The sequence below is a fragment of the Pristiophorus japonicus genome, chromosome 15 (genome assembly GCF_044704955.1).
Source record: "Pristiophorus japonicus isolate sPriJap1 chromosome 15, sPriJap1.hap1, whole genome shotgun sequence".
NCBI lineage: Eukaryota > Metazoa > Chordata > Chondrichthyes > Pristiophoridae > Pristiophorus > Pristiophorus japonicus.
This window is the reverse complement of record NC_091991.1, coordinates 168,923,733-168,945,525: the sequence shown is the minus strand read 5'-3', so window position 1 is coordinate 168,945,525 and position 21,793 is coordinate 168,923,733. Positions and strand designations below refer to the sequence as shown.

The following is a 21,793-nucleotide window of genomic DNA, read 5'->3' as shown; positions in this document are numbered from 1 at the left end:
ATTTAAGACCGAAATAGACAGTTTCTTCAACGCTAAGGAGATGAGGGGTTATGGGGAACGGGCAGGGAAGTGGAGCTGAGTCCATGATCCAATCAGCCATGATCTTATAATGAATGGTGGAGCAGGCTCGAGGGGCCGTATGGCCTACTCCTGTTCCTGTTTCTTATGTTCTTATGTTCTATTCCAATTTGCCTTCCTGATTACTTGCTGTATCTGCATACTAACTTTTTGAGTTTTATGCACAAGGATCCCCAGGTCCCTCTGTACTGCAGCACTTTGCAATTTTTCTCTATTTAAATTATAATTTGTTTTTCTATTTTTTCTGCCAAAGTGGATAACCCCACATTTTCCCACATTTACTATTTGGTAACCACTGTATGATGAAAGAAATAGCAGATATTCTAACAATTCATACCTTTTAAGTACTAACTTTTGTGCCTCTGAGATATGGATATGTTGTATTCCAAGAATATTCTCATATCAATTTCCAATGCTGATTATTAAAACTCAGAATTAATTACATTTATGCAACCACAGAACATTTCTTCCTTTATGATTTTACTAATAAATGATGTAATGTATTTGTATCTGCCTGTGAAACTGGGTGAGCCTATTGCATAATGTTGCTTTTAGTACAAATGTACCTGTCGCTGTTCCTATGCACACATGGCGACCTAGAAAACTGATGAACAGCTTCAAAAAGCTGATGCAGCACCAAAAAGGCTGACAATTCAAAAAAAAATTCCTGAATATAGGTCTGTCACCAAGGTGACTGAATAAGTTAAATTCCTTTTTCATTTCATGGGACTTCAGGATCTTTAACAATGTTTTCGGAACCATGGATTTCATAGAAATATATAAAATTCTGACGGGATTGGACAGGTTAGATGCAGGAAGAATGTTCCCGATGTTGGGGAAGAACAGAATCAGGGGTCACAGTCTAAGGATAAGGGGTAAACCATTTAGGACTGAGATGAGGAGACACTGCTTCACTCAAGAATTGTGAACCTGTGGAATTCTCTACCACAGAAAGTTGTTGAGGCCAGTCCATTAGATATATTCAAATGGGAGTTAAATGTGACCCTTATGGCTAAAGGGATCAAGGGGTATGGAGAGAAAGCAGGAATGGGGTCCTGAAGTTGCATGATCAGCCATGATCATATTTGAATGGTGGTGCAGGCTCGAAGGGCCGAATAGCCTACTCCTGCACCTATTTTCTCTTTCTATGTATTCCAATTTCATTTATTTTTCTGTGAAACCAGAACCCAATGGCTTTATAACATAAGAACAAGTAGTTACAGTGAGAGTGCAATTGGACGTGAGCTTACTGTCACCTAAGCTTCAGGCATTCCCAGCCTTCCATCTCCTATATTGTGGGTAAAATGGGCTCAAGTACACAAAAGTGCACATTTTGCACTCAGATTAGAAATGTCTGAAGAGGACGTGCACACTGAAGATGTGAAATATACTTTCCTGAGTGGGGGGCGGGGTGGGAGATATGCCCTCTTTCCCCACATGCCTGAAATGCAGATTGTTTTTAATGTGCTTTTAATATATTTTCCACCATTTTTCAGTCTAATGTAATTCTGCCTTTTAAGCCAAAAATGGTGAGTAGTGCACACAATCCCCAGGTAAGTTCACCGATGCTACAATATCCTCTGTGAAAAGAAGCGTTGTCATTCTTTAAGAAATACCCAGAACAGACACACTGGGGGTAATTTAAACCCCCAGAAATGGATGGGTTTGGGTCTGTTGGGGAGCTAAAATTTTTACATTTCAAACCCAAAGTCAACCCATCTCAAACCTACCCACTTCGGGTTTTAACAGAGGACGGACAAGGGACGGGAATGTCTTCAAATCCACTCTCAGGAGGCACACCTCCATTTTAACAAGCTTTATATTTTTAACTCCTGGTTTCTCTGGTCTTGGGAAACCCAGCAGGTAAAAGGAGCCGGGAGGGACTGGATCCATAAGGTAAGCGCCTTTATAGCGCTGCTTGTGGGCCTGGAGGAGCAGGGGTGTTTCCTCCCGGTTCAAAATGCGACTGTGTAACTCCCCCTCCCACACATACCCTCCAGCTCCACGATCTTCTACCCACGCCGTGATCACCATCTCTCCCACACTCCCACTGATCCCCCAGCCCCGTGATCATAGATTCCCCATGCGACCATGTTGTTATCCCCAAGACCACCATCTTACCCCCAACCTTGCCTCTACCACTACCTTCCCTACCCCCCGCAATCTCCCCACCATTTCTCTCTTCCCCACCCCACTCACCACTAGATCTATCTGCTGCCTGCAGGCTTACCCACCCGACAGACAACCAGTCTGTCTGAGGCTGATTGTCGGGTGGTTCTCCATCCATAACTCGTCTCCCCGCCACCCCCCCCCCCCCCACTCCAAAATAAATATAGGGGCCACTAAGGCTGTTCCTTACGCTATCCAAATTGTCATTGATGAATACATCAAATAATATGGGTAACCGCGAGCAACCTTGTCTCATTCTTTTTTGAGATTAAGATGATAAATTTCCAATGTACCATTATGCAGATCTTGGAGCTAAAGTACATATCACAGATAAAATCTTAAGATTTGACGATGTGCTCCCAAAATTTCCAACAAGAACAGCTAGCCACAGAAGGGGAATGAGGAGAGATGAAGAGTGAGGTTTTAAGGAGCAGAGAGAGGCGTTAAGGTTTTGGGAGGGAATTCCAGAGTTTAGGGCCAAGTCAACTAAAGACACAGCCGCCAATGTTGGAGCGACGAAAAACAGAGATGCGCCAGAGGCCAGAATTGGAGGAGCACTGAGATCGCAGAGGGTTATAGGGCTGGAGCAGATTATAGGGATGGGGAGAGGCGAGGGCATGGAGGGATTTGAAAACAAGGGTGAGAACTTTAAAATTGGGGCTTGGCATGTCGGTCAGTGAACAAAAGGGTGATGGATGAACAGGACCTGGTGCAAGTTCGGATACGGGTAGCAGAATTTTGGATGAGCTCAAATTTATGTCGGGTGGAAGATGGGAGGCCTGCAGGAATGCATTGGAATAGTCACTAATGGACAACGGCATGGATAAGGGTTTCCGCAGCAGATGAACTAGGGTGGAGTCGGGTGATGTTACGGAGGTGGGAGTAAGTGGTCTTGATTGCACAAATGTGTGGTCAGAAACTCATTTCGGGGTCAAATGTAATACCATGGTTGCAAACGGTCTGGTTTAGCCTCAGATAGTTGCCAGGGAGAGGGATGGAGTTGATGGCTCGGGAATGGAATGGAGTTTGTGGCGCGGACTGGAGAAAATGGCTTCAGTCTTCCCAATATTGAGTTGGAGAAAATTTCTGCTCAGTCAGACAAGCAGTATGACAAATCAGAGACAGTGTTGGGGTCGGGAGAGGTGTGGTGAGGTAGAGCTGGGTGTTGTCAGCTTACATGTGGAACCTGGCGATGTGTTTTTGGATGATGTCACCGAGGGGCAGCATGTAGATGAGAAATAGGAGGTGGTCAAGGATAGATCCTTGGGGGACTCCAGAGGTAATGGTGCGGGAGTGGGAAGCAAAGCCATTGCAGCTGATTCTCTGGCTACGACTAGATAGATAAGAATAGAACTAAGCGAAGGCAGTCCTACCGAGCTGGATGACGGAGGAGAGGCATTGGCACAGGATGGTCTGGTCAATCGTGTCAAAGGCTGCAGACAGGTCAAGATTGATGAGGTGGGATAGTTGTGTGATCGATATCACAGTCACATAGGACGTCATTTGTGACACAAAGACCGTTTCAGTATAGTGGCAAGGGTGGAAACCTGATTGGAGAAATTTAAACATGGAATTGTGAGAAAGATGGGCATGGATTTGGGTGGCGACAACAGATTGAAGGACTTTGGAGAAGAAAGGGGGTTTGGAAATGGGGTGGCAGTTTGCAAGGACAGGGAGGTCAAGGGTAGATTTTTGAGGAGAGGGGTGATGATGGCAGATTTGAAGTGCAGGGGACAGTTCCTGAGGAGAGGGAACTGTGACTATCAGCTGTCATGGGGGGTCAGGAGGGAAGTTGGATGGTCAGTCGTTTAGTGGGAATAGAGTCAAGGGAGCAAGATGAGCTTGGAGAGGATATTAGAGGAGATAGGAGAGAAACTGGAGAAAAATGCAAGTTCAGGGCTAGGGTGGGAGGAGCCTTGAGGGAAGTTTGGCCCAGTGGACTAGGGGAAGGGAGATAAGTGGCAGAGGCAGCTGAATGGATGCTCCTGATCCAGCTCCATAAGGTACTAGACCAAAAGCCTTACAACCTTCCACAATTTCACATAAAGCCACAACATTCATAGACTAAAATCCAGTCAGTTCCTTTCTAATTACTCTGAGCCCTTCTAATATAGAAACATAGAAAATAGGTGCAGGAGCAGGCCATTCAGCCCTTCTAGCCTACACCGCCATTCAATGAGTTCATGACTGAACATGAAATTTCAGTACCCCGTTCCTGCTTTCTCGCCATACCCCTTGATCCCCCGAGTAGTAAGGACTTCATCTAACTCCCTTTTGAATATATTTAGTGAATTGGCCTCAACTACTTTCTGTGGTAGAGAATTCCACAGGTTCACCACTCTCTGGGTGAAGAAGTTTCTCCTCATCTCGGTCCTAAATGGCTTACCCCTTATCCTTAGACTGTGACCCCTGGTTCCGGACTTCCCCAACATTGGGAACATTCTTCCTGCATCTAACCTGTCTAAACCCATCAGAATTTTAAACATTTATATGAGGTCCCCTCTCATTCTTCTGAACTCCAGTGCATACAAGCCCAGTTGATCCAGTCTTTCTTGATAGGTCAGTCCCACCATCCCGGGAATCAGTCTGGTGAATCTTCGCTGCACTCCCTCAATAGCAAGAATGTCCTTCCTCAAGTTAGGAGACCAAAACTGTACACAATACTCCAGGTGTGGCCTCACCATGGCCCTGTACAACTGTAGCAATACCTCCCTGCCCCTGTACTCAAATCCCCTCGCTATGAAGGCCAACATGCCATTTGCTTTCTTAACCGCCTGCTGTACCTGCATGCCAACCTTCAATGACTGATGTACCATGACACCCAGGTCTCGTTGCACCTCACCTTTTCCTAATCTGTCACCATTCAGATAATAGTCTGTCTCTCTGTTTTTACCACCAAAGTGGATAACCTCACATTTATCCACATTATACTTCATCTGCCATGCATTTGCCCACTCACCTAACCTATCCAAGTCACTCTGCAGCCTCATAGCATCCTCCTCGCAGCTCACACTGCCACTCAACTTAGTGTCATCCGCAAATTTGGAGATACATTTAATCCCCTCGTCCAAATCATTAATGTACAATGTAAACAGCTGGGGCCCCAGTACAGAACCTTGCGGTACCCCACTAGTCACTGCCTGCCATTCTGAAAAGTACCCATTTACTCCTACTCTTTGCTTCCTGTCTGACAACCAGTTCTCAATCCACGTCAGCACACTACCCCCAATCCCATGTGCTTTAACTTTGCACATTAATCTCTTGTGTGGGACCTTGTCGAAAGCCTTCTGAAAGTCCAAATATACCACATCAACTTGTTCTCCTTTGTCCACTTTACTGGAAACATCCTCAAAAAATTCCAGAAGATTTGTCAAGCATGATTTCCCTTTCACAAATCCATGCTGACTTGGACCTATCATGTCACCATTTTCCAAATGCGCTGCTATGACATCCTTAATATGCGTCACAACTAGCCAAATAATTACTCTAATAGCCGCCTTTATTAGCAGGATTCCTCAGTCATTATCAGGTTCACTAAAATTCCCTTTCTTGTGGGCAGTAATCACAACCCCAAGCAGGAAAAGGTTATCTGCACCTCAAACAGAACCCTATTTCCCAGGCTCAAGAGGGCAGTTCCCAAGCATATCAGTAGTTCTTCAAGACCATTGTTTTCCACCTCAGTGGGATTGCACTTGCGCAGTTTGCCTCTTATCTATCTGAATTCTTACATCTGGAGCATCTCCAACAATGGCTTTTCTTGCCATTCTCACACCAGTACCTTGAGTCCCCTAAAGATTTGGTCTTGGCCCCCACCTCTTTTTCATCTACATGCTGTCTCTTCGCAATATCACCAACAGATATGGGGTCAGCTTCCACATGTACACTGATGACGCTCAGCTCTACCTCTCCACCACCACCTTTCAAGCCCTCAAATGCTTCTGTGTTGTCAGACTGGTTATACAATATCCAATCATAGGTAAGTCACAATTTCCTCCAGTTAAACATTGGGAACACTAAAACCATCATCTTCGGCCCTGCCATTTAGTCTGTACCCTCAACACTGACTCCATTCCCTTACCCCAGGCTTAACCAGATTGTACAGCATCTCAGCACCCGATTCAACCCTGAGCTGAGCTTCTGACTCCATATACTCTCCATCACTCGAGCCATCTACTTCAATCTGCATAGCATCGCTCACCTACACCCCTACCTCAGCCCATCTTCCATTGAAACCCTTAATCATGCCTTTGTCATCTCCAGACTCATCTATTGCAATCCTGCCTGGCCGGCCTCCCATTCTCCAACCTCCGAAAACTTCAGCGCATCCAAAACTCTGCTGCCTGCATCCTAACCCCACAAAATACCATTCACCCATACCCTGGTTAAACTTTCTTACCATTGCTTTGCCTGACACCATTAACTCCCCTTCCTTTATATAAAAAAAACACTTGTTCCCAGAAGAAAAGATTCTCAGCAAGTCTGAGAAAGAGAATTAAGTACCAGAACATAGTTGGCTATAAAAGAAACTTTGAAATTTAACATGTAGAGTTCAACTCTAGCCAGTTAGGAGTTGCAACTATAGGGCCAGCTTGTCGTGGTAATCGGGTGGGCGGTGAGCATTGAGATCATACCGCCTGCCCAATCGCAGCACCGAGAGGCCTAAACCACTTTGGTGGTCAGACATATTAGCATGGACTCCTGCTCCCCCTGACCCCATAAAAGATAAAGCAAAAAACATTTAATCTGTTTCTAGAACAGACTGCAGCAGTCCCTTTAAGGACCGCTGGTTAGGCTGCTCCACACCAGACACTAATGGACGGGAGTGTTGTATCAGGACCCTATAATGGGCATATGACCCCAATTTAAGTATTGAAAGAAGGTCCCACCTGCTTTGGGCAGGAGCACTGATTGCCCATTTCAAGGCCTGCTCTGGAGCAGCCAGTGGGCAAGACTATTTTTCCTAAATTTCTGCTTGCCTATTGCCCTGTTTTCTAGCATAAACAAGGTGGCATGCACATGGAAAGTGATCCCAATATATCCTATACATGAGATTCCACTATGTCGAACATAACATAAGGTCGTTGGCAGCAACGTAGATGGATAAAAATGTGCACTCTAAAAATGTGTTCTTTTCCAGCATTTTAGCTGATGGCCAAATTGGAAAGGCAATGGGTTATTCTATAGCAATCTACTGGTGGAAGTTGCATCTATTATCTATCTTGGTGTTAGCAAGTCGATCAGTTCAGCAGTGGAGAAAGCCAGTTTACTTCCTTTATTTTCAAGCAAAAAGGCAAGTGCATATTGTATCTGAGTTTTTTTTAGGATCAGATAGGGGAAGATGTCAGTCAGTTTTGGAAGACTTGCACAATGTTCAGTGTGATAGAATCTCAGACTTTGCAGAAACCTACAAATTCTAGAGACCAAATTCCAAAAAGAAAACAAAACACACACAATCGATTTTATGTAATTAGCAGACCGGTGTAGGTATTGATTTTCGCACGGACCTGCATGAATTGGCAGCATACTGCTGTGATTATGTTTGCAGCTGCCTAGACTTTGGGAGCCAAGAAAGCAGCCTAGCATTACCAGAGGATGCAATATGGGACAATATCAGTGAAGTGTGGGAACTTTGAATCCTGCTGATCTTTAGATGTCAACGTGATTGTACGTAGACTATGCCTGAAATACTGACGGTTGTACATCTGTTCTGAAAGATGGAGGAGAGTTAAAACTGTGAGACTATCCAGAATGAACAATGTTTTACACAGCAGTCGCATTTTTTTCTTTGCTCGTAAACGTTATTGTGAGTCTACTCTCTGCACGTTTTGTTATTAAGGAACTTTTGATGAGAGATCAATTAATCAATGGGGATCCCATCTTGGACAGCTAGATGGATGATGGAAAGTAACTATATAGAGTTAGCGATGGAGATACGTACAGATAAAGAGTATCCACTGACAAACTGTTTGAATAGTTTGCAATTCATTGGTTGGCCAAGGCATTATTTGTCAACATTGAGATTAATCCTGTTTTCCATTTAATCATTTATGATTTGATCATCGGATGTGTTTCTTGCAGGTCAATTTTTAGCCTAATCTCTGCCATCCCCAATAGGGCAATAAGTCCATTGCTAGTGTGCTTGGGATATGCTACCATCACATTTGCCATTCACCTTTGGTGCTGGGATTCAGAGTCCCAACAAGGTAGCCACTGATTCAGCCTCCCATGAAGAGGAGATGCAATATGGGGCAAACTCGGCACAGCACAGGATCTTTTAACCCAACCCAACACAGGGCCCGATACGCTGATCATCCTGCAAATGCCAGCAGGTTGACATCTACTCCTTCTGATAGTTTTCCTGTTCCTAGTATTGTGAATGGGGCATATCATACAAGAGCAGGGTATCTGCTTATTATCTGCCTGTGTCCTGCCTCAAGACTCTCCCTCACTCTAGCTATGAAAAGCACCATGACTGTAAGATTAGATGAGAATTAGTCTTAATAAAAGGAGAAAAAAAACTGTAAATATTTGGAAATCTGAAATAAAAAGATAAAATGTTAGAAACAGCAGGTCCACCAACAGCTGAAAAGACAAAAGATGGATTATATTTCCAGTTCTGAAGGGGGTTTGTGCTCAAATTCTTTTTTCACATGCTGATAAGCTTGCAGAAATGATTGCAGCACTTCTGTTTTTATTTGAGTGTTTGTTGTAGCATGGTGTTTACATGTATTTTTATGCTGTTCATCAGTTCGGAATCCACAGTGCTAATTAACGACACTGGCAGTTTGCAGAACTTCATTGGTGTAAGAAACTGGATTAGTACTAATATAAAATGTGGCATGCCTCGGGACACTTAATACTACAGGTATATCATTTTGGCTCTCCAAGTAATCATTTTGCTATGTGGAAGCTGCTGCTTTCATCTTACACTTGTTTCTGTCACTTATGGAGGTGGGAGGTTCCTGTGACTTTCTACTCTTAGTGTTAACTTGATAATTCTTAGATTTAGATTGCTGTTGCTTGAAATAAGATAAGTTGCAGTACTGTGTAATGGTCTTTTTTATTAGTAAGATTATAATTTTAATAACATGTCAAATTCTTTCTGTACTTCATGCACTTTCATTTTAAGATGTCATAAAATGATACCTAATTACTTCTACTCTTTTAGGACAATAGCAAATTGATTTTTGAGATGACATATTTTATAGTAGTTGCAGACTCAAAACAGGGCACGACGTGACCTAATCAGTATACCAGGGTGGTAAATTTGTGCTCAAATTCTGCTGTTCCTGTAATAGACTCCATTTTAACTGGCAGTAGTGTCATTGGGCCCAAATTTGCCCAGGAGTTGCTCCGTTTTCTTTGGAGCTACTTGATTTTTCTGGAGTATCTTCAAAATCTCCATTCTGCACATTTAGGGCCCAAGTTTCGGCCCCAGTTGCTCCTGATTTTTTGGAGCAACTGGTGTAGAACGGTGTATCTTAGAAATTCAAATTCTCGGCATTTAGTTTGCTCCAGTTCTCGTCAGTTAGAACAGTTTCATTTGGAACAGAATTTTTTTTTCAAAAGGGGGCGTGTCCGGCCACTTACGCCTGTTTTCAAAGTTTCGGCAGTGAAAACTTACTCCAAACTAACTTAGAATGGAGTAAGTGAAGATTTTTGTACGCTCGAAAAAACCTTGTCTGCACTTTAGAAAATCAGGCGTAGGTTACAAATCAGGCGTAGGGAATGGGGGGAGGGGGCTTTAAAGGGAAGTTTACAAACATTAAACACTTCAGTTTTACAAATAAAGAGCCATCATCAATAATAAATGATAAAAACATCAATAAATCAACCAATAAATCAATCAAAAAAAATTAATAAAAAATATATATTTTTTAAATCAATAAATAAAACATTTTCTACTTACCGACTGCAGCACCGGGAGCCCTCCAACAGCGTGCTGGGATGCCCCCCCACCCCCCAGTGTGTCTCTGTCAGTGTCTCTATCTCTCTGTCTGTCTGTGTGTGTCTCTCACTCTCTGTCTGTCAGTGTCTGTGTTTCTGACAGCAGGGGGAGGATGGGGAGGAGGAGTGGGGGGGAGGGGGTGGCGTGGGAGGGATGGGGTGGCAAGGGAGGGAGGGGAGGGGGGGCTGAGAAGGGAGGGAGGGGAGGGAGGGGTGAGAAGGGAGGGAGGGGAGGGGGGGTGAGATGGGAGGGAGGGGAGGGGGAGGTGAGAAGGGAGGGAGGGGAGGGGGAGGTGAGAAGGGAGGGAGGGGAGGGGGGGTGTGAAGGGAGGGAGGGGAGGGGGGGTGTGAAGGGAGGGAGGGGAGGGGAGGGGGGTGAGAAGGGAGGGAGGGGAGGGGGGGAGAGGTAGGAGGAGGGGGGTGAGAGAAGGGAGGGGAAGGGGGGAGAGAAGGGGGGAAGTGAGAGAGAGAGAAGGGAGAGAGAGAAAGGAGAGGGAGGCTGAACGGGCCGGGCCCAACTTCAAGCTTAGACTTACCGGATTGACAGGTAGGTGGCGTGGGGTCCGGGGGGGGTGGCGGAGGAGATCGGTCAGGGAGGGGGGGGAAGGTCGGGAGCGGGGGAAGCGGAGGTCGGGGGTGGGGTGGGGGGGCAGTCCGGTGGGGGTGGGTGGGAGCGGGAGTCGAGTTGGGTCCAGAGGAAATAGGAGCTGGGCGTGGGAGGAGCCTTATGCACGCAGCCCCAGTGAGGCCATTCGGCCAGGGCTAGGGGCTACGTGCTTCGGGCCCCTCCCACACAGTTTTGGGCGCCTGGAGCTACTGCACATGCGTGCCCACTGTAGCGCGCATGTGCAGAGGTCCCGGCACTGTTTTCAGCGCAGGGACCTAGCTCCGCCCCCTACAGCTCATGCTGCGCCGCGCCGCGCCGAGGGCCAGAGGACCAGCAGGGAGCCGGAGAATCTGGAAGTTTGTTTTAGGCGCACTTTGTGGTGCGAAAAACGGGCGTCCAGGTCGGGGCTGCGCCGTTCTAGGCGCGGCCCGAAACTTGGGCCCATAATTTGCGCCAGTGTAAGTGAGTTAGTTAGGATTTTTTTTTAAGTTTAGTTTTTTTTTCCAAAAGGGGGTGTTACCAGCCGTTTTGGCCATTTAAGCCAGTTTGGACAGCTAACAGTTGCTCCATATTAACTTAGGCCAGCGTATGTGGCCACTTGTGGCCGCACAGCAAACTCTTGCGGAGAGTTAAGAAATCAGCGCAGGTTAGTACATTTAAAGCACCAAGACTTACAAAGCACTGAACAAAGCAGAAAAATAAGCATTCAATAACAAATAAAAAAATATAAAGAAGCTGGGAGGACCTGCACCAAGACTTACAAAGCACTAAACAAAACCCAAAATGTAATAAGCAATTAATTAACAAATAAAAAATAGAAGGAAGCGGAGAAGACCTGCACATAAAGCACCAAGTCTTGCAAAGCACTAAACACAGCACAAAAGGTAATAAGCATTCAATAAAAAATAAAGAACTGAAGTAAATAATTCAATTAACAAATAAAGAACTGAAGTAAATCCTACCTTCCACTAAACTCGGCAGCGGCTGGCCTGTGTTGGAGACCTTTCGGCCTGGGATAGGGGAGGCTAGGCTCAACGCAGCATCTGTGAATGGGAGAGGGAGGGAGAGGCTGAACGCGGCATCTTTGAACAGGGAGGGAGGGAGAGACTGAACCCGGCATTGGTGAAGGGGGGAGAGAGAGATCCACAATGGGCCCGCCCGGGCCGGTGCGGGAGACCCTTCGGCCAGGGATAGGGGCGGCGAGCATCGGGTCCTGCTCACAGCCTGCAAGACGTGCTGGGAGAGCGAGGAGCATGCACGCAGACTCCACTGCGCATGCAGACAGCTGCCGGCACTGTTTTCGGCACAGGGCTGTAGCTTATCCCCCACTCCGCTATATACGCCGCGCCAGCACCCGGGGCACTCGGCAGAGCGGCCAGGATGGGGGCACGTTTCTTTTCGCCGCCGCTTCCAGTGCACAAGGTCGGCGCATCTCGGGTTAGTGCGCCGGAAATTTGGGCCCCTTCTACCCAACTTCAGTTTTCATCGTCGATTCTCTAAAGTTCTTTTTAAAGTACATGTTTGTGTTCATCAAGGTGATTGTTGGCGGGCTAGAATTGTCACTTTAGTGCAGTTTAGTGCAATGGGTCCACACCTACGAAAAACTGGCTTGAGATTGCCCAAGCTCATTTTACTGATAACATTTACAGGCAGCAGAAAGAGGAAACTTTTATCCCACCAGTTTAGGCTGGATTTGAACTTCCCAGCCCCTTTTATTACAAGATATTCCTCAACTTATTTTAGTTTGACAATGCAGAAATAAGGGAATATTCACTGGTCTGGAAATTAATGACCATGAATGCAGATCAACACAAGCTATTCCTCCAAAGTCTAACACATTAGTGGCTATACAGACAGCTTTACAGATTAGATTTTTTTCAGGAATTAAATATAAACATAATTTTTACTATGTACATCACAGCCCTGTGCAGTGCAATCAAGTGGAATCGGGGTGCAGTTTGTACAGACAGTATGCTGATGCCAAGTTAAAATCACCCAAATTTCGAGGAATCCATATTCCCGTATCCTTCACTGGCTCAACTCATCTGCTGCTGAAACCCTTATCCATGCTTTTGTTACCTCTTGACTCAACTATTCCAATGCTTTCCTGGCCAGCTTCCCATCTTCCACCGTTCATAAATGTAAGCTCATCCAAAACTCTGCTGCCCATATCCTAACTCGCACCAAGTCCCATTTGCGCATCACCTCTGTGCTCACTGTATTACATTGGCTCCCAATCCATCAACATCTTGATTTTAAAAATTTCGTCCTTATATTCAAATAACTCCATGTACTCATCCCTCTCTGTAAGCTCCTCCAGCCCTTCAACCCTCCAAGAGCTGTGTTTCTCCAACATCTGGTCCCTTGTGCATCCCGCATGCCCTTCACTGCATCATTGGGCAGCTGTGCCTTCAGCCATATAGCCTCTAAGCTCTGGAATTAAATCCCAAACCTCTCCACCTCTCTCCTTTAAGACCTTCCTTAAAACCTGCCTCTTTAACCAAGCTTTTAGTCACCCACCCTAATATCTCCTCCTTCAGCTCGGTGCAATTTTTGTCTGATTACATTCCTGTGAAGCGTCTTGGGACATTTTTCTACTATATAAAGACACTATATAAAATGCAAGTTGTTATCGCATCGCCCTTGGAACTGAAATCACGATCTCTTACTCCAGATACTTAAAATTCCCCATGCAGGTATTTGAGGGGGAGAGGAAGCTTGCCTCATGGGTATTAGTAATCTGAACAAATAACTCAAGAGAGAGAAAGTTCAAATGATAATTGCCTGCAGCGAACATTCAGATTGTGAATACGGGTTGTACCTACTATTGAAGAAAAATTTGATTTTCTAGTTAAAATAAATCAGTAGCCTATCTGATCAGGATCACTGATTTTGACATTTCTTTTTAAAAGCTAAATATCATGAAATTTCTCATTCTCTTTTTTTTGTCCCTTAATTATTTGTGTTGTAACATGGAGCAGTCTGTTTCCGACTTTTCACCTGTGCACTATTAGAAACTGTCTACAGCACATGTTGTATTTGCTTTGTATTCAGCACACCTAGCCAGCACTGGTATAGAATAAAACCTATTAATTTTAAATATTTATAAACATATCCTGTTACACTGATAACAACACTGCAACATATCATTAATTCATTGTTTTCCTGAAAATCTAGTTTGGCCCAACCCCCCTCAGGTCAAATAGTTATTGCAGGTAAAAAGATTCATTTCTCCCCAGATGAAAGGGCCTTGTTCGGTTATCTCTTTCCCTTTTTTCTGTTGATCTCTTTGAATTGTCGTGATTTATGGCTATCACTTGAGGGGGAAACGAGGGCCGATTCAACTTGTGTTAATTTTACATATCCAATATCAATCTTGTGATTATAGTGACACTGTGACTGCTGGAACATCTGAAATTGGATCCTAGAGGAAAAAGTTCTTTACTGAACATCCCTATTTGATAAATGCCACTGGGGCAGCTATAAATTTCAAGAAGAGTACCAGCTAATTTGATGGTGATGGTCATCAGATAGTTTTGTTGCTGTAAGGCAGACAAGCATTCCATCAGTAGCGATAAAAAGAAAAGCCACAAAATTCTAGGAATCTAAAATAAGAACAGGAAATACTGAAGTGAACAGCAGATTGGACAAGATTTAAAAGAGAACACATAGTTTAACATTCCAGGTGTGATGCTTCATTAGATTAACTCCGACAGCAGCAGGACTCGGGGCCGAGCTTAGGCAGAGGAAGGGGTTTAGGGGAGCCTGAGTCAACAGTAGGAATTTGGCAGCTCACCTCAGGCAAAGACAGCAGTAAGTATTGCTGTGATTAGCTTGTCTGAAGTTCCCACTCCACTCCTTGCTTCTACTTTGGACCTGGCTTGGCTGCTTGTATTTTTGGCTGAGCAGCAAGGTGGATTTGGGCACTGGTCTCAGCAGTGAAGGGACAGTGACAGTAGTAGGGAGTCAGGGCTCGGGTGGAAGGTCTATAGGGCTGGGGTCAGGTCTTGGGCTGTGGGAGGTGGATGCCAATATTTTGCTGCAGTATGGGGAGGTTGAATAGTGGAGTCAAGCAAAATCTGAATTTAGGGTTGGCCCTAAAGTGAACCCAGGGAATGTGGAGCATGGTAACGTAGCAAGAGAGTAAAACGAAAAAGAATGAACTTGCATTTATATAGCGCGTTTCACGGCCTCAGGACATCCCAAAGCACTTTACAGCCAATGAAGTACTTTTGAAGTGTCATCACTGCTGTAATGTAGAAGATGCAGCAGACAATTTGCGCACAGCTGGCAAGTGGGTGGGTCAAGAAATTGGGACCTTTGACGTGCACTTCCTGAATGGATTCGTCTGTTTCTCAGTGGTTCCAATCCCTTTAAACGTTACCACCTCACTCGCTCATGCACACGCGCACACAGGACGATGCCAATCGTCATATCACTTCACTGGTATTAACTCTATTCCCCCTCATTCCCAAACCTTGTCTGAACTTGTAAAGCTAACAGTACATCAGACCCATTTTAAATAATGATTTATTAGCAATAAAATTAAGTGTAGTTTCAAATATATATAGCGTCCGTGACCCTTGGTGTGTCTACATAGGGACTTTTATTAAGTCAAAATTGTTGTATAAATAAAATTTACCAATCTGTATAAAAATACAAGTTAATATTTTATAAGGAAATAATGAGGACAACAGTGTATGATTTGTATCTATTGAAACATCTTGACATTTTGATATGATTGTAGCTTTACTGTATAAGATTTTTATTCTCCTGTTTGGTTCATGTGGTTTACAACTGCTCTTTTTCCTCTTTGCTTTCATGCTTTCTGGCAGTAGACAAGGCAAATCAGGCATACTCTGGTAAGATTTTTATGTGTTTGTCATAACAGCCCTTAATGTTTAAGCTTATACATTTTTTTTATCATTCTATTTTCCACTTCTGATTATCTGATATAATTTACAGAGATACTAAACTAAATAACAAATGAAGTTAAATCCTCTTTGGAAGATTTCAAGACTGTCTGAAAGCACACTCATTGCTTTGCCTCAGCTCCCACATTGTTTATCAAATATCTTTCAGTTGTAGCACTTCTCAGGCTGTGGGACCTGTATGTCTGTCTTTATCTGAATGACTGGCTGATGAGGTCCATAACCATCAAGACCAGAACGAAAAAGTGTACACCAGCAGCTAACCAATGGGTCTTGCATTTTCTGAAAAGACTGGATTTCATCCTAAATCAAAGAAAGGTCCTAAACTCTGCCTGCGGTGCAGGCTCGAAGGGCCGAATGGCCTACTCCTGCATCTATTTTCTATGTTTCTACAAAGCCAATCCATCAATCTGCCTTTTACAGGGTCTTGGTACCAAACTACTTGTGTAAAGTCTTGTTATTGGCAGGCATCCTCCCCCTCATCCCCAAATGTGAAACCGCATGCTTTCTCAAAGCTACATGTGAAGCTATGATTAATGAAATAAAACATCATGACCAGCAAAAAGTACTTGAGGCTGTTTGAACTTAACCTTTCTGCACAATGATCATAAGCACACTGTCATCCTGAGATGTAAAAATTATTTCCGAGAAATTTTATCCACAGCCTTCTCCAAATTCAATATTAAATGTACCGTTTTACTTTCAGAATTGAATTTTAAGACAAAGATAAAATCCTTCATACTTCCTGTTTCTCTCACTGCTGTGGCAACTTTTATGTCACACATGAGGGGGTAAAATATCAAACATTTCAAAGACAAGTCATTTGGAATGTACAACTGAATCTTCAAGCAGAAATAAGTCAGAGCCGCAATATCGTCAGCCCCTTAGCTGACCTGTGTGTGAATTCACCCAATGTTTGCTTAACATCATCTAGACTTTGTAGCTTTAAATGGACATAAATCTACACTTTAGCAGCAGAATGTATTTTACACGGTACTATTTTGGAGTCCTTATAAAAGAGAGCATTCTCTGATTTATCACGAATATCAACATGGCAAATTTGCTAGCAATAAATGAAAACGGTACTTTTGAAAACACTACGCTCAGATGTCACCCTCTAGACAGAACCCTTTGTTACTGATTGAAGACAATCTTAAAGACAATCCTTCTGCACTGCAAACTGAAACTGACTCGCATGTTGCAATTTTCAAAATTGCTTGACTAACGACAATTAGGCCAGGATTCTCCTCCTAGCAGTGGTGTTCTGTTTGGGCAGGATCTACATCTGCCCCTCTGACATGCAGTAACCGTGACCCGGTTTCCTGGGTTGGGGTTCATCAGGAATTTACAGCAGACTCTCAACTGCTTTTCCTGCTGCTGAGATTGAGCTGCCATTATCCAGCCGCAAAATCCTGGCATTGCTGGAGTTGGCTAGAAGAGGCGGCTGGGCAGTTAGAGAGGCAGAAGCATCTGGAAGACCTGTACACCAGCTGATTCGTAGGCTTTGGCACAGATGGCAGTCTAGAAGGCCAGGTTAATGGGGCCGTAAATAGAGGGAGAGGAGGTCACGAGGAGGTATCTCCTTCCATTGGAGAACCTCAGGGCCATTACTGTCACTTCCTGAGTTCTACCACCACTTTCCCTATGACAGCCCGAGGGAGTGACAGTAACGGATGCAGGAATACGGTGAAGGTGAAAATTACCCACTGGTCTTGGTTCTCATTCATTGAAATATTTCTGTATCAGGATTAAAAAAATTGCAAATGATCCATTATGACAAGTAATTATACAATAGCTATATTGTCCTGATAATGTTCGTGAGACTGTTCATACAAAATAGTGTGTTGGGACTGAAACTTGCGTAACAGTTTACAGTCTTCAAGACTGGTGAGTTGCATTAGTATTTAAGGATTTAATTTCTCTGGTGTAGGTATCCTCTCGGACGTCTGAAGTTTGCAACTTCCAGAGGGTCAGGTTTTCAGTTCACCAGTCCTCTCATTCAGAATGATCGTGTATGAAGAGCCCCATTGGAAGAAAGGAAATTCTTGCATTTGTATAGTGCCTTTCACAACCTCAAGATATTCCAAAGCACTTTACAGCCAATGAAGCACTTTTGAAGTGTAGTCACTGTTGTAATCCAAGAAACACAGCAGCCAATTTGTGCACAGCAAGATCCTACAAACAGCAGTGAGATAATGACCAGATCTGTTGTTTTAGTGATATTGGTTGAGGAATAAATATTGGCCAGGACACCGGGCAAACTCCTCTGCTCCTCTTTGAAATAGTGCCATGGGATCTTTTAAGTCCACCTGAGATGGCCGATAGGGCCTCGGTTTAACTTCTCATCCAAAAGACAGCATCCTCCAACAATGCAGGACTTGCACAGTATTGTCAACCTAGATTATGTGCTCAAGTCTCTGGAGTGGGACTTGAACCCACAACCTGCTGACTCAGAGGCAAGAGTGATACCCACTGAGTCACCGCTGACATGGCTATGAGCCTTTGATGTAATACCTGGAGTGTTGGCTTGTAATATTAGTTGTTTAATGTCTCATTGAGGATTAGTGAATATGATCAGTTATTCCATTTTGTTGTGTTACTGAAGTGGATTCCACTGAGGATTCTCAGACAGATTTCTTGGGAGGGTAGATGCCATTGCACATATCATTTTATTAAATGACTATAATATTATGAAATATTCTAGAGCCATAGAATAACTATATTGCATCTGCAAATTTAGCCGTTATCAGTCAATGTAGCATCTAACCTCCTTTAATCTTTTGGCAAGAGTCGATATCTGTAATAAATACTTAATCACTTTTTAAGCAATACCTCAGGTTAAGAATGTGAGACGAGCATTGAGCAAGCACTCAGCTGGTACAGAATGCCATTAATCATATGGCCCTGGAGAAGGCAATAGCCCTGGACTGTTTGACATTTGGCTAAAAAGCAACTAGGGAATAGCTGAGAAAGGGAAATGAGGTTCGAGGCAAAATGATGCAGAGAGAGTACTATGCATACCGGAGAGTTGCAGAGGCATGTTGCAATGAGGGCGTCACACAAATGGTCAATACTTGGGATCCCTTTTTGTGCTGCCTAAAATGAGCGGATTGCTCAAATTCTTTGCTTCCCGTTCCTCCTAATCCTGGTTAGCAATGGACCAGACAAGCCCCACGCTTTGTGTGCTTCCACCACTACAGTCCCTAAATGTTGCCTCCGTATACTGGATGACTCTAACTTTCACACCACAGTTTCTGAAATGGCCTCCTTTTTCCTCAGCTGGCAATACTCCTCTGCTTTGGTCAACAGAGCATTTGACCAAATCTATCCTATTTGGCCATGCTTCTTCTCTGACCTGCTCGCTCTTCTGTCACAACTGTGACTGAGCCCCTTGGTCTTCGCCTTCTACTCCATTCACCACCTCCAACATGATTGCACCACTAAACACGTCATCCTTCCAATCTCTGCTTTACGGAGGGACCGTTCCATACACAAAACCCTAGTTTACTGTTCCACCATCCCAGCTGTCCTTCCCCTGGCACTTTCCTGTAGAAACACATTCATCTCCTTCCACACAGTTTACTAGGGCCCCAAATATTACTGTTGTGTGAGACAGTAATTAATTCTCTAACCTAGTATTCTGCATTCGTTGCTCGTAGTGCCTTCCTCTCTACGCAGATTAAGCTTGCCAAACTCCTCTCTGTTCACAAATGCGATCTGAGCCACCTGTAGCTCACCGCTTTAACTCCCCCTCCTATTCCCACTCTGTTGGCCTCATACACTTCCACAGAAGCTGAAAGATAGCTTCCTGAATAATATCATGTCTTTAATTATTCCCAGCCATTTTCCAAGACTAGTCAGCATGTAATTAACCTGACACATCAATTACAAGGCACATGAAGCCAACTTCTAGCAACAAAGTCGTGCTGCTGGCCTTATTAAAAAAATTATTTAGCTATCCAACAAGCATCCAGTAGTATTATAGATATTTTTCTGAAACATAAAAATTTATTTTGGTACTCATGGAGTTAATGAGAAAGGAAAGCTAAACAATTGAGGAAAACTTGTTGGATTTTCAATGGATCTTTAAAAAAATAAGTAATTACGGCTCTTTTCCTCATTTTTCATGTCTGAGTATAATTACTTTATTTTTTTAATTTAAAATCGCATTCCCATGTTTATTGGTTCCAGCATCATGTTCAATGTAAGTCAGCAAATATCGCTTGCTTTTATGTACTACATTACCATTAGCAGTGCTACAATTATTCCATTGCAAGTCAACATAATTTTGGAGGCTATTATAATCTTGGCTATACGCTCAAACAGCAACTCAAGGACAATGGTGGCCATAATCTCCGAGTGAAATTATGTTCTCACAATTATCATTCTCTCAAGGAATAAGCTGGAGTTGCATTTAAAATCCATGCCTATAATTGCATAGTTAGACATTTTTTAAAACAACTGCTGTAATAGAAATTTGGTCACATTGCTAATGGTTTTGTGACTTTTAAGCTAATTAATTTATCTTGGTAGTTACTTTATGCTTTAATTTCAGTGAAGACAGAGTACTATAAAATAATTTTGATGAATTATCTGAATAGTCATTTAATTTGCTGCTCATAATTATAGGGTGACATCCCTGCCTATAATTTTGATAGCTTCTAAAATTAAATTGAGAGTAGCATTTTCACCAGATCTGAATAGACCACAACAAGCACCAGAGTCTCATTCTCCTCTGCTTACTACTCCAAGATTGTCCTCGGGCTTCTTTTCTCGACTAGCAACATTTTCCATAAACCCCTCTCTTCTGCCTTCTCTACTCTCACCTCCAACAAGTGCAAAGAGCTCAAAGATTTCTTTGTCACTAAGATTGAGACCATCCGTTCAGCTGCCTCTGCTGCTTCCCCTATTCTCCTTGCCCACCAAGCCAAACCTTTGTTGTGGCTCCCCCTGCCCAAGCCCTGAACCTGCATCTCTCTCTCGTTTCTCTCCCATCACCACTCATACTCCCTCCAAGCTCATCTCATCCATTAGACCCACTTCATGCTTCCTTGGCCCCATTCCCACTCAAGTGCTGACCACCCCTCCTCAAAAAGCCTACCCATGACTCCTCCGTCCTTGCAAACTACAGCCCCATTCCCAATCTTCCTTTCATCTCCAAAGTTGTTGAATATATTATCACCTCCCAAATCCATACCCAGCTTTCCCACAGTTTCCTGTTTGAATCTCCAATCAAGTTACCGTTCCTGCCAAAACACTGAAATGGCCAAACCAAAGTCACAAATTATACCCTCTGTGACTGGAGAGGAAGGGGAAATTGGGGATGGGGCACAACTTCTCTGCAGACTTTGACACAGTCTACCACACTATCCTCCTCCAAAACTTCTCTGTTCGCCAAATTACTGAGACTGGTCTCGGTTGAATCCACTCTTGTTTAACCTGCCATAGCCAGCATATTTCCAGCAATGACTTCTCTCCATGCCCCCGTAACATTACTTCCAAAGTCCCCAATATCTATTTTTGGTCTCCTCCACTTCCTTGGCAAACATGGGTTCAGGTTCCACTTGAACACTGACAGAAATCAGCTCTATCTCTCCAGCACCCCTTTCAACCTCTCCATTGCATCTGTGCTGTGACGTTGCTTACTTGGGGCCCAAGTTTCGAGCCGCGCCTAGAACGGCGCAGTCCCGACCTGGACGCCCGTTTTTCGCGGCACAAAGTGCGCCTAAAAAAACCTCCAGATTCTCCAGCTCCCTGCAGGTCGTTTGCAGCTTGGCACAGCGCAGCAGGAGCTGTAGGGGGCGGAGCCAGGTCCCTGCGCTGAAAACAGTGCCGGGACCTCTGCACATGCGCGCTACAGTGGGCACGCAAGTGCAGTAGCTCCAGGCGCCCAAAACTGTGTAGGAGGGGCCGAAGCACGCAGCCCCTAGCCCTGGCCGAATGGGCTCACTGGGGCTGCGTGAATAAGGCTCCTCCCACGCCCAACTCCTTCTTCCTCCCGAACCGACTCGACTCCCGCTTCCCGCCCCTGGACCGGACCCGACACCGACCCGACTCCCGC

General features: G+C 44.3%; 1 protein-coding gene across 3 annotated transcripts in view; it reads left to right on the top strand.

The window, feature by feature from the left end:
- sdk1a (sidekick cell adhesion molecule 1a) overlaps nucleotides 1-21,793 on the top strand; it is an 892,584-nt gene that overhangs the window by 531,461 nt on the left and 339,330 nt on the right. For 2 of the 3 annotated variants that reach the window (XM_070901295.1, XM_070901292.1), the window contains exon 6: nucleotides 15,637-15,663. The exons of the other annotated variant lie outside the window; for it this stretch is intronic. In XM_070901295.1, the coding sequence (XP_070757396.1) occupies nucleotides 15,637-15,663 (27 nt within the window). The remainder of the gene's footprint in view (nucleotides 1-15,636; nucleotides 15,664-21,793) is intronic. 3 annotated transcript variants of the gene reach the window in all.